The 13,368-nt window shown below is 47.1% G+C and overlaps 1 protein-coding gene across 1 annotated transcript; it reads right to left on the bottom strand.

The window, feature by feature from the left end:
* Positions 1–8,058: 8,058 nt before the first annotated feature.
* IRS2 (insulin receptor substrate 2) lies at positions 8,059–12,981 on the bottom strand. The gene is made up of 2 exons (XM_074147012.1): positions 9,462–12,981; positions 8,059–8,084 (listed from the first exon to the last, which is right to left on the bottom strand). Exons 1-2 carry the CDS (start codon positions 12,979–12,981, stop codon positions 8,059–8,061), a joined length of 3,546 nt encoding a protein of 1,181 aa, XP_074003113.1.
* Positions 12,982–13,368: the final 387 nt, after the last annotated feature.

Raw genomic sequence — 13,368 nt, 5'->3', positions numbered from 1 at the left:
TTCTGTGCCTCAGGATCATATATACATGTTTATACCTAATGCTCCTCAACATAGCCATTTCTCTGTAACTACTGTTAAAGTCACAAGCACTAATTCTGTAACTTCACCATTGAGTGAATTATGTACCCTTGCATTGTTATACAAAAGTGATTCCAAATCCATACATGTTCAATGTTTTATGCTAGATCAATACTAATTAGTTATAAATAGTTTTATTATCAAGTGGCTTTTCACAGTTCCACCATCACAAGTCTTTATCAATAGTTTCTGTGCAAGATTGTTACAACAAAAGTATAACTTTTCTTTTTGTTATGTTAAAGAGATACTATTATAGTTACATTTCATTAATTTTGGCTGAAATAATTGCTCAAGACTGAAACCTGTTGCAAAAGATGCAAGTCCACCCTCCTATAAACTTTTCCAAATGTTTATGCTGTAAAAAGGAATGATGTTACAACACAACTGAGTGCAACTGCCTTACAGAAGAACTTTACCTCCACCTTTCAGATCCAAATCTCATCACTCCCTTGCAAGAAGTCTTTTTTGGCTATCAGGGAAAATATTGGTTAGACACATCACCTAACATTTGGTCTGCCTTTTAAAGTAAACTAAAGCCACTCACAGGAGTTTTGGGGAAAAACGACAACAAAAAACAAAACAGTACAAGAGAAACTGGTAAAAAGACTACAGAAGGAAATTCACATCGTAACTTCTCAATAATTCGAGTACTGGAAAGACCACAGTAGTTGAAGCAGTCAATCTGGTGATGTAAAGGGGGTTTGCATTAACTAGAAAACTGATGAGGTTTGCATCCATTTTTCAATTCTATTATTATTTTTTAAATAATGCTAAAATCTAGCATTATCAATTATAGTAAGTAACAGACTACAGAGTTATCTCCATCAGTGAAGGCACACTACACCAGCATCATTATTGTTTCCTTGTTCTCGAGCAACTGCTCAACACCACTCTGTCTCCTACGTAAGAGTTAAGTCTAACTCTCCCCCAAAAGACTGTCATATGTCTTGTTCAATCAATCTTCTGAGTTCCGGTGAGCAAAAGCCTAGATACAAAGAAAAAAAATTATCTTCCAAATTCTCATTCCATACATTAGTTTGACAGTGATACCCAATTTAATGAGGTATTAAACTGGACATTAGGACTGTCTTAAACACTGTTCTTAAATAATAAACTACCTGGGAGGACAAATCTAAAACTGCTTAGATCTTATTTCATTGACATGATTTTCCCACTGTTACTGGAATGATTTATTGATTTGTCTTTGACTGAAGAGAAGCAAAGTCCTCTGCCTCAAGTCACACCTACAGTGCTGTTCTCAATCGACTTTAAACTGTCTGTGAAACAGATTTGGAAAGTGAGATCAAATGAAACAATGAGTTTCACACCTTATAGTCATCATCATGGCATGTATCAAACAAATTTTACTAAACCATCACCTGGAAAAGCTTGGAAAATTCTCCCCTGTTCTCTACTGTTTCTGATATCAGCAAGTTTGCTATTTTGGCATTACAGTAAAGCCCCAGTGCCTCCATTTCTGACCCCTTCAAACAAAAACAAGCTGCTCAACAATGTCTAATCCGTGCGTCATGTAATCCTGCTTAATACTCTACAAACTCTGGGTAATATTTGGGTAGTTTTTAAATTTAGCAAAGAACATCCTGGCCTACTTCAAAGATACCCTCGCCTTGGGTAGCATCCCCTAGAAACATCGCCCACGCTCACTCAAACAAGAAAAGCAAACACACATAAACGTGCAAGAGAAATGAACAAGAGATAAAATAAGAGATCCTGGTCTAATGACATAATAAAAACATATAATATTACAAATCAAATGATTGAAACAGGAATGCATTATGCAAGCACCAAAACACAACACTCCAACAATTAAAGAGACATTCTGACTTTCTAACACCATTTTGGCCCCATTTACCAGCCCAAGACAGAGGAAGTATATCCGACCCCCCGCTTCCAGCCAGGGCAGATGCTGCTGCAGAGGACTGTGGCACAGCCAGCTAAATCACTCAAAGCCTTCTTCCCATCCACACAGAGCTGTTAAATATAAAGTCGGCTATCTCTGCGCCGGAGAAACAGAAAATCCCTTCTTTGAGCCATCGTTCGCTTTCTGCAGCATCATTATCTTAGAAGTGGCTTGCACTGCAAACACTACTGAAGAGGTCTAAATTAAATTCCATTATAATTCTTCAGTATACCGCCCTGATTGTCCTTCCTAAGATCTCTCAGACCCTCACTGAAGGACAAATATGTTCCTATTTTGTTTAGGCTGTCAGGCAGACAGTCTCCAATCATTAGCCTCTTGTCAACAGCGATGCTGGGGTAGATTACTAGTGCGTAGTGCTTGTAATGGCAGGTGCATGGCCCTGGGGCTGCCATCTGCCAGGAAGGAAGTGTTCTCCTCTAGGATGCTGAAGAGATTGACAAATAATGTAAACAAAACCCTGAATCATTCCTAATCTATGGAATCAAGCAATTGCATTACTCTTCCGCAATATACATGTTACCAGCAGAGGTGGGGGGCTTAGGGTTTTTTTTTTTTTTCATTTTTTTCTCTTAACTACTTCTGTGATTGATTTACTGAGGGAAAAAAAAAAACAAACCCAAAATAAAACAAAAAAAAAAAAGAAACCAAACAAAAAAACACACTCTAAAATAACTTTCTGGATTTGAAAACAAACAAAAAGCTACCCTAGTATCAAAAAGGTTTATTTTAGAAAGTATTTCCCTACTGTTACCTTGTAATGTACCTTTTACCAGAGTGTATTGCCCTCACTGTGCACAAGAACTGGATTTTTTTTTTAATTACTATTTTTGATACTGCTACACACAATTTTGGGCCATCATCACTGATAAAAAATTGAGAATACGCTTTTTGACAAAAAATTTTTTTAATGTAAAAACCCCCTGGATATTAACAGAACTCCTAGTATTGTCTTTGGTCTTTAAATCGATTTCCAAAGGGATCTCTCATGATCAGATTGAACATCTTTCCTAAGCAGTGCTATTTTAGTGGCCCATTTCTCACCTCAGCTACCAAGAGACAGCATAACTCCATACAAATGTGCATGGGTTTACCAGAACAGTCACTGTGATCATACCTGTTCCTTAGGAAAGTTATTCATTGCTGTCTAACCGGCAACCCAGAGGAGATTACACACTACTGCTGTCTTTAAGTGAGCCTCAAAAGTTACTATGTGTGTTAGCACTTTAACACTCCATCAAGTGTATTTTTTAGGTGAGCCTCTGTAAAGATGTGAGCAATCTTTACATTGATTTCTCTGTGGTTTGGATCAGGCTTATAATGCCTAAGCCTTGAAAGCTTGCTTTAAGTACAAACACTAAAAACTTAGGGGATTCATCCTAGCTAAATTAGTGTGGAAACTGCAAACGGAATACAAACCAGTACTCCTGGTTTCCTCTATAGCTGACAGAGATGGAGGGAAAAATTCATGCTACTTTCAAAATGCAAATCCTTTAAATGCAAGTTATAAAGGGAGCAGTCACCTTTCCTGGCTCCCTTTACGGCTGCTAGTTCTCGAGAGTGCCCGGTGGACCGACTGACCCAAGATGCCCACATGGCTGGATAGCTAAAGGCAGTGGAGACAAACACAAGTGTAAAAAGACCACGGAAAAGTTTTCCTTTGGACAGGCTGCAGGAGGAAAACCAGCCTTTTCAACAACAGGCAGCAAGGGGACTACTCAGCTCAACTTGGCTTTTCAAGGCTGCCGCTCTTGACCCCCTACATACGTACGCATAAGAACTTTAAAAACAACTACGTGCCAGACAACAGACACACAAACAAAACACATCTGAACTTTGGGGTCACCACACTGTCTTCTGAAAACTCAAGGGATGCTACTGATTTCCTGTATACAAAGACCTCTTCTAAGCAAATATTGTAAGAAACTACAACACAATAGAGAGTTGTGAAACCCTCGTAAGTACACACCCTAATTTAGCAAATCGGTCACTATACTCACTTTAAATTGCTATTACACACACTGTGCCAACAAAATGTTAAAACTTCCACAAACTCTGATGAAGTACATCATGACTAATATACAACACCTACACACAGAGAGAAAACATATGGACGACCAGTACAAAAGCATACCACACCTCAACAACTTGGGAAAAAAAACAACCAACCCCAGATATAGCCTTTTCTTTATGTGTTTATTACTTTAAAAAGAAACACATTCATGGTGCTTTAGAGAAAATCTGATATAAACAGAAAATACCTGCATGTACCTATGTTGCCATTTAACTGCTGAATAGGGGGAAAGTTAGATTACACACCCTAACTCTAGCTTAATTTTTTCTGTGGATGCTTGCTGTGTTTCAACTTCTAAACCACTTCAGCATTCCAGTGTAATTAATGCTATTTAAAAATAATAGTAAATCAAGAGTAAAGAAACCCATGTTACTCTCTCCTTATAAAAAAACACCGTATAAAACATGTCCTAATACTCTTTCTGTTCAAACATTCCTTTATCCATTTTACTTACAAGCGAACGTTAGTCTCTGTAGCTATCTTGAAAGAAATCAAGTAATCAGAAGCAATCATCAACCTAAGCATTTCCTCTGCCTTGAGCAATGACTGTGCTGGTTCATTTTAGAACAAACCCACCATTCAACTTGGTCTATAACAATTTATCTTAAATGACTCAAAGTAACCATGACATTCTTTCTATGAGCAGTATAGCTAAACATAATTTGAAGTATAAAGCAAAATAAAAGTCTAATAGATGTTACGCATTTTAATATTCTATCTGCTTGTAAAAAGCTGACATCCGTATAATCAACATAATTTAAAATATCAAAGGCTTCATTTAATCTTAGATAACTTCGGTTTACATTTTGTGTTACATGAGTGGCACCGCTAGGTTCAGACCTAACCATTTTGGTTTGATCAGCCGTAAAATACAATCTGAGAGACAAGAAGTAAATTTCTAGAGGTTGTAAAAAAAAAAACCTCAGACTTTTTAATTCTAAGCATAAAAAGTTAAAAAAATAATCAAACTACATAAGGTGTTAGAAGTAGTTCAGTTCTTTCTGCTGTTTATTTTGATGTTCTCACAGAACTTAGCAGTAAGAGACTCTTAACTACTAGTAGTTTATTCAGAAAAAGACTTTGAAAGATGTATGGATTTGTAACACAGCATATAGTTCTTTTAATACTTCTAAGAAGTCATTTTAAAATTAATACAAGTTTTCTTAAGGAGACAATTAAACAGTCTCATGCTGCTCTGAGAACCAAAACTTTATGGCAGTTGGCATATTAGAGAGGGGAAAAAAAACCTTAATAATAAAATTCGTTGGGCAAAGTAATCCCAAAGAAAAAGTAAATAAGGGTTATGTCTTCAATAAGCTAAAATGCCATTAGAAAGACACGGGAAGAGATTTCTTAAGATGGACTTTTTATTGTTTAGGTGCAATCAGAAAACCCTCACAAAAATAAGAGCGAATTGACAAGGCAGGGGGATCATTATTATCAAAAAATCACCTTATTACGATCTTAAGTAGATGCATTACAGAGGTTTTTTTGCACCATTACACATAGTATCTGTTCAATTCTGGAAAACTAGACCAACTACTAGAAACATTTACAAGTTACAGAGCATTTTGTTAACGGAAAAGAAAACAAAATTGAAGATAACACACCCAAGTCTGGTGTTTTCAATTAAGCAAAATTCCCACACCCACTAAATTTAATGGGAATTTTACTTAAGAATCTCAGGATTACACAGAAAGAGTGAAATCTTAACACTCCCCCCCAAAATAGAGACAAAACTCCCATTTGACTTCAACAGAAGCACTAAAGTCACATCATTATTGCATATAATCTGTCATAAATATATTGAAATAAATAATTTACACTATATGAGAAAAAATAGTATAAATGTCTCCATAAATAATGAAAACCATACACAGTTCATACATTTTTAAGCAAAACAGCAGTCATCATTTAAGAACAAAGGCAAGTAACAAGTTTTAGCCAACCAGTAACAGTATCGTTTTATTTACACATCAGATGAAGGCAAGTGTTCCTTCCATTCTTAAATATTTGCACACTTTCAGAACACACTAAAACTAAATGGTCCGGTAATTTCAAGCAACCTTTAAATTTCTTGGTTTTGACAGCAGTTGAGGATGCACTCGCTTGCTCTTGCCACAACAGGATAATATGGACAGAGATTTCCAGAAGCACAGCACTCCCTACAGCAGAGGCAAGTTACTGATAGCAGAGAGACAAGCTACACATGAAAACCAGCCACCTTTAAATGACACAAATAATTTCCCTCAAAACACTTACCCATAAGGAAACACATTTACTGCTACAGACCTTCAGGAAAAATTAAAACTGTTTTTTTACATGTATTTTACACAAATCGAAATATTAATTTACTGTGAAGGTAATTACAAGGAGCTTGTTTGTATACCCTGTATCTCTGAGATTCTCCTGTTCTAAATACTAAATATATGTAGATACTCCATTGTTTTAAAACTGATAGAAACCCCTCTTGGTTTTTGAAGCAGCTTTGAGGAAATAAAGCTTCTCACTTTGCTAATATAGTTGCACTTTTTTCAAGTTTTGTTTTCAAACAACTAAGTAAACAATGCTGATTATATATAAGCTATCTCTTGTGGAAACCATTAATTTTTACAAAATTAGATTCTCTCAACTGTACCTGAATTACTACTGTGTTAAAATAATCTTGCTTATGCTCAAAACTGAGTTTTCTTTAAATTGCATATGTGTTTCTCTGTAAAACATGAAATTCTTAGTAGTCTCCCAAATCACAACGTCTGAAATTCAAATACACCGGCACAATACTTGGTGATCTTTTTAAACAGGCAGAAGTCCTTCCATAAACCAACTTTGGTGTGAAATCCCAATGAAAACCAAAAGAGAAACTAGGAAATTTTTAAGAGTTAACGACTCGATTCAACTTACACCGACAAAGTCCTTTGTGATCTAGTTCCCCTTCCCCATGCTATGGCTTTTCCAGTTTGCCTGCCACAAGTGCAAACCCCATTTTTGGTACCTAACCCTGCACGCTGCTGGCTGATGCTGCTCCTGTGAGGTTTTCCCCTACCGCCTTGGCCTGATGTTGGCTACATTGCCAACCCCCCCAGCCCTGTGTACACCCATCAGGTGTGCCTGCTGCTCAGGGATGGGACCTGGAATGGTGGAGAAGACAACCTCACCTCCTACAGAGAAAGTAAATCTCAACCAGGCTTCCCTGCACCACTTCTGTCCACGTGGTTTGCATTTAAAAGCTTTGGGGAAAGGGGGGGGGGGGGGGGGGAGGGGAATAAATAGGTGTGCAGGTAAATATTAAAATAAGGCAAGCCTATAACCACCCTTTGACAAATACACAGCAGAAGTGAACCCTCTCCTCCGTATGCCCTGTACCAAATTAACACCGCTCTGTTTATTGCATTATCCTTCTGTTTACTGGATGGGAAGGCCAGCAGTCGGTGCCCCCTGCTTATCTGCTCTTATCGGCTCTTTCATCCCTGCTTTTCGCTGGGATGGTGACTGCGCTCCCATCCAGTCCAGGTTTTCTCGGTAACTGGTGCCCATTCCCCTCCCCCTGTCCCCCCATCCCCCACTTCTCCAGGGTCAGCAGTTTGGGGAATGTTGTGGAAATAGCTCTTTCCCAACTCGGGGCTTGGGTCGCAGTTGGGGCTGTAGGTGGCTTAAAAAAAAAACAAACAAACTAAACAAAACAAACAAAAACCCAACCAACCAAACAAAAAAAAGAAAAACTCGTTTCTGTGAAAAAAAAATCCGTTTGCAAAGCTAAGGGATGCGACAGCTTGTCGGTGGCCGGGACCGGCCGCGGGGACCCTCACCACGGCCCCCAGCAAAAAACCAACAGCAACAGGCAAATAACGCTCTGCCCTCCCGCCCTCCCAGTCACTCGGAACTGGCGTTCATCCTTCCAAACTGACACTGCCTTCAACAAGCCTCTTAATTAGGTTCAGAGCTTGCTCTGCAAACGGTGGCTCTCTCATCTTTTCCATCTTCCTGTACTTCCTATCAAAAGAGAAAATATTTTCTTCTTCAAAATCGACCAGCTACTAAGAAAACAGAAGAAAAAAAACAAAACCAACCCTGCAGGCGGCTCTTGGAAACTGTCCCTGTTTGCTTATTATTGATGACTTCTATCAGTGCTGTGAACGCAGAAGCAATTCTTATTCACCTCCAAACAACCGCCTTTACGCGGTATGTCACTTCACCTAGCTAGACCCATAAACATGTATCACAGCTAGGTACGCGTAGGGGTTTAGAGCACCATGCCTTCCTTGCATAAATTCAAGAGCAAAGAGAATCCCCACGGTGTCTCAGCATTAACTTTTAATCCTTGACAGACTGGCTGTCCCGTGCCCTCCTCAAGCAGCCCCCAGTTGCGTAGGAACTCTCATTTCCTAAGAGAAGGCGGGTTACTACTGGGGGGGTGAGGGGACGGAGGGACGGACGCGACGACACATGACACATTGTTTCTTTTTTGGGGGGTTTGTTTTGTTTTGTTTTTTTCCCTTTCAAAACAGCCTAACCAGCACCCCAACAAAGGAACAGCTACATAATTAAAGCCCAAATTCCCTCTCACCCGAAGTTTCAGATTTCTTCGCTCTGCTTTTGTCTTGGAACACCCAAGCCTTTGCAAGCCGACCAACTGGTCATTCACGCTGGGACTGAGCCGCCAGCTGGAACGTAGTTACACACCACCATAGGGTGGGCCTTTAAGTGAAATGTGCGATACAACATGCAACAGCTCATGCATATAGTGACTTCAGGAAGGAATTTTTTTTTTTTTTTTAAATTCACATTCCACGCTTACCATGATTTACTGCTAAACTTTTGCAAGAGATAAGATATTTCAAAACCAAGATATTAAATTTATCCTTCTCATTTTGGTATGATTGACCTTCCCAGCTAGAGAGCCAAAGATTTTTTTGTAATCTGATGTCCTCAGTCCAACAATCCTGTTTTCTAACTCAATCATTTTACATTTTTAAATAGTATTCAGAAGCTGCATTAACATAAACTATTTTGGTCACATTTTCCAAACACTTTCCAAAATCTTACATAAGAAAATGCTCAAGTACAGCCCAAACATAGTAACTGTGTAAACATTAGCTTCTGTTGGGGTACCCAGAAGTATACTCTCATAATAATAGCACAGTAGAATTCAAACGTGGAAAAAACTATCACAAAATTAAACTTTTTTCCCCTCATACAAAGAGCCAGCGAGTTCCTCCAAGACTGTTTATTACAGGATGCATTGGGAAAAAAGAGCTTTTTAAGAAAGCAAGGAGGGATACCACTCTATCTGACAAAACACAACCCCGTGGTGAGAAACAAACACTAAGCACAAGCGCGTGGCAGGCACTGTCAGACGTAGCTACTCACCTTTCACAGCACTTGCTTCTTTCAGGTTGTGAGACAGAAAGTCTATGCTGGCATAGGCGCTCATCTCCACCCCGTTGATGCCCCCATTCAGGACGTGCCTGGCTTTTGACCTGGCTTTGTCACAGTTCGCCAGGGTCCCGTCCACCACGTCAATGGCAATGTAGTTGAGGCCATTCTGGAAGCCAGCCGAGGTCTCCCGGCACATGGGGCTGCTACCCTGCTCCTCCTCCAGGCCTTCGCTTTTCCTGAGGGACACATTCTCCACCGAGGCTGAGTTGTGCCGTTTGGGGTTGTGTGCGAAGGAGGGGGACACGGGGGTCACAGTGGTGGTGGAGGAGAAAGTTTCCGAGCTGTGCCTCCTGCGCCCCTGGGGATCTGCCCGGATGACCTTGGCTCCCCGGTTCGGGTCTGGGGGGGGGCTGGAGAGAATGAAAGCCTCCACCCCAGAGAGGGTGAGCCTCTTCACCCCAGCCGTGGGGCTGGTGACCCTGGCACTTTCTGGCTTCTGAACGATGGGTTGGGGTGGGGTGGTGGCCATGCCAAAGGTCATCTCGGTGTAATCCCCACCATCGGATGGGCTGGACGAACAAGCCACCCCCACAGCCGCCTTCAGGTAGCGCCCATCAGGCTGGCTGGTGCTGGAGGAAGAGCCTGGTGAGAGCGCTTCCAGGGAGCCCACCGAGACTGCGCCCGACTGGGAGGGTGACTGCGACCCGAAGTCAATGTTCATGTAGTCAGAGAGAGGGGAGCGCCTCTGCCCCGTGCCTGAGCCCAGGGAGGAGGCTGGGCTGTCGGCGGGCAGGGAGGGAGGAGAATAGACGGCAGCATCCCCGAAGTCAATGTTGATGTATTCGCCGGGGCTCTTGGGCTCGGGCGGCAGAGGGTGCTCGTTCATGCTGGGCAGCATCGTCCGCAAGGTCTCCAAAGAAAGGCGGCTGGGCCGGGCTACCCGCTGGCACCGCTGGCTCAGGAAGCTCTCGGTCCGGCTGTGCCGCAGGGGCGAAGGCACCGTGTGGCTGGAGGGGGCAAAGGTGCCAGTGGGCGACTGGCCCGCTCCGCACACCGCCTCCTCCGGGATCATCCTCCCCGGGGAGTTCATGAAGACATACTGGTCACTGTCCTTTGCCAGGCCCTGGCTCTTGTAGGAGCGGGGTAAGGAGCTGTATGAATAGCAGCCAGGCTTGGGGGGCTCACTGGACCCATGCCCCGAAGGGGCAAAAAAGAAGTCTGGAGGAGTGAGGGAGGGAGCCTGGGGCCCGTGCTGGGGGTCCCGAGGGGACATATTGATATAGTCGCCATTACTGAGCCTCCCATCTGAGCTCTCCACAGACAGCTTGGAGCCACACCACATCCGCATGTACCCACTATCATCAGGAGAACTCTCACCGGGTGAGCTAGTCTTGTAGCTGCTCCCATTCCCAGGGGACCCACCACCTACCCCTGCCCGGGGCTGCAGGATCTGCTTGGGGGCCGACACGCTGGTGGGGCTCATGGGCATGTAGTCAGGGCCCCCCCGGCTTCCCTGCCCTAAGGCTGCAGCCACGCCCGGGGTCATGGGCATATAGCCGTCATCATCTCCCCCTCCTCCTCCTCCTCCTCCCCCCCCCAGTGCCGGCGGGCCTAGGTTGGTGCTGCTGCTGCCAGAGCTGCGGTGGGACCCGATCTCGATGTCCCCGTAGTCCTCGGGGTACGGGGTGTAGGTGACTTTGGGGGAAGCCCCGGCTTGGCAGGAGGGGAAGAGGCGGCCGGCGCTGCCGGCGAAGGTGGCGCGCATCAGCGTGTACTCGTCGAGGGAGGCGGAGGAGACCTGCGGCGGGGCGGGCCGCTGCCGGCACGGGGTGGTCAGGGAGTAGGTCCGCTTCCGATGGCCCCTGTCTGCCGCGGCGTCGGGGCAGGGCCGGTAGCAGAGGCGGCCGCTCGGGGGCCGCTCCATCGCCATGTAGCCGTACAGGTCGGTGCCGCCCCCGGGGTCCCGCACCGGAGGGGTCTCGGCCACCGACTCGGGGGTGTTGCTGCGGTTGCTGGCGGTGGAAGAGGAGGAGAAGGGCCGCAGGTCACCGCCCGGGCTGGAGCCGTACTCGTCAAAGGACATGAAGCCGGCGTCGCTGGGTGAGCCGGAGACGGAGGCGCTGCCGCTGGACGGGCGCTGCGGGTGATGCGGGTGGGCAGGCTCGGAGCCGAGGCCGCTGCTGGAGGAGAGGCTGATGGGGCTGGTGGCGGAGGGGGGCGAGTGGGAGGCGGGCATAGACATGGAGCGGCTGCTCTGCAGGCCGCCGCCGGCCAGCACCGGCAGCAGCTTCCCCACCTGCCGGCCCCCGCCGCCGCCGCTGCTGAGCGTGTGAGAGCGGCTGAGGGGGGTCCGCACGGGGCCCGGGCTCATGGGGCTGCCGGCCACCGAGCCCACCCGGCAGCCGTCGCCTTCGCTGGCCGTCCGCACCCGGCACGGCGTGCACTTGGCGCTGGCGGCGGCGGCCAGGCTGTCGGTGCGGGAGCGGCGGAGGAGGCCGGTCTGGCTGGGAGGCAGGTTGACTAGGTGGTGGTGCCGGCGGCCGGGCACGGTGATGGGGTGAGTGGCGGAGGCGCCGCTGCCGCCGGGCCCGCCGGCACCCCCCGAGGAAGAAGAGGAGGACGACTGGCTCTTGCTGCGGGGCCGGAACTCGGACAGCTCCTTCAGCGCCTTCATGGCCTCCAGGATGGTCTCGTGGATGTTCTGGGCCACCACCGAGTCGTCCGCCTGCATCCAGAGCTCGCCGGGGCCGGTGGCCGCCGAGCGCCCCACCTCGATGAAGAAGAAGCTGTCGGAGTGGCCGCAGCGGCGGATGTTCATCAGCTGCAGCGTGACCGAGGGCAGCTCGCAGTTGAGGCGCACGAACCCGATGGTGCGGGCCGAGAGGCAGAGCCGGTGGACGCCGGTGAGGTTTTTGCTCTGCCCCAAGCCCTTGGGCTTCAGCGTCACCTGCCAGACCTCCCGGTAGGCAGCGGTGGCCGGGGCGATCAGCCCGTAGTTGAGGTCCTCGCCGGCGGCGGCCAGGGAGGCGGCGGCCGCGCTGCAGGAGGCGGAGAAGGGGGAGGCGAGGTGGCGGTGGGGGGACCCCTGGCAGGCCGCCTTGCCCTCATTGAGCAGGTCGGTGAGAGCCCGGTACCAGCCCTCCTGCTCCTGCTCGTTCTCGGCCGCCACGGCGAAGTACTCGTCCTTGGTGTAGAGGGCGATGAGGTACTTGTGCTTGGCGTCCGCCCGCTTGTTGATGTTGAGGCAGGAGTCCAGAGCGATCACCCGCTTGGGCGCCCCGGACTTGTTCCTCCATTTCTTCTCGCTCTCGTAGTACTCCAGCCGGGCGCCCCCCGCCTCCTCCCCGCCGCCGGGGCCCCGCAGGACGAAGAAGCGCTTGTGGCCGTGCTTCTGCTTGCGCAGGTACCCGCACTTCCTCACGCCCTGGTTGTTGTTGTTGTTGTTGTTCAGGTTGGGGCCGGGGGGGGAGCTCAGGGGGGGCAGCAGCCCCAGCACGGCGGGGCTCGCCATCCCCGACCCCGCGCCGGGAGCGCCGCCCGGCTCCTCTCGCTGCCGCCGCCGCCGAGCGGGGCTAGGGACCGGGCGCCGCGGGGACACACACACACACAAAAAAAAAAAAAAAAAAAAATAGAAAAAGAGAAAGGAGAAAGCCGGTAAAATAAAGTTATTCCTCCGGAGGAAAAGCGCGGCTGCCCGGAGCCGCAGCGGGGTCCTCCGCCGCTTCTAGGCAGCGGATGCTACCGGCGGCCGCCCGGCGTCCTCCCCGGCTCGGATACCGGCGCTACCGCTCCCCGGTCGCTGCTGCTGGTGCCGCCGCGGCTGCTGCCGGCGCCGGCGGGAGTTTCGCCGTAAGTAACACATCGCGCACCGAGTGCCCCAACTAAAGAGCAAAACAAC

This window comes from Numenius arquata, chromosome 1 (assembly GCF_964106895.1).
Source record: "Numenius arquata chromosome 1, bNumArq3.hap1.1, whole genome shotgun sequence".
Lineage (NCBI taxonomy): Eukaryota > Metazoa > Chordata > Aves > Charadriiformes > Scolopacidae > Numenius > Numenius arquata.
Note: the sequence above shows the minus strand (reverse complement) of the source record. Positions and strands in the feature narration are given on the sequence as shown.

Bases quoted from the DNA above. Each gene is read 5' to 3' on its own strand.
- IRS2 (XM_074147012.1), bottom strand. From the start codon at position 12,981: ATGGCGAGCCCCGCCGTGCTGGGGCTGCTGCCCCCCCTGAGCTCCCCC. The intron at 8,085-9,461 runs GTGAGTAGCTAC...CTCTTTTGATAG, and splicing joins AGAAGCAAGTGCTGTGAAAG to GAAGTACAGGAAGATGGAAA.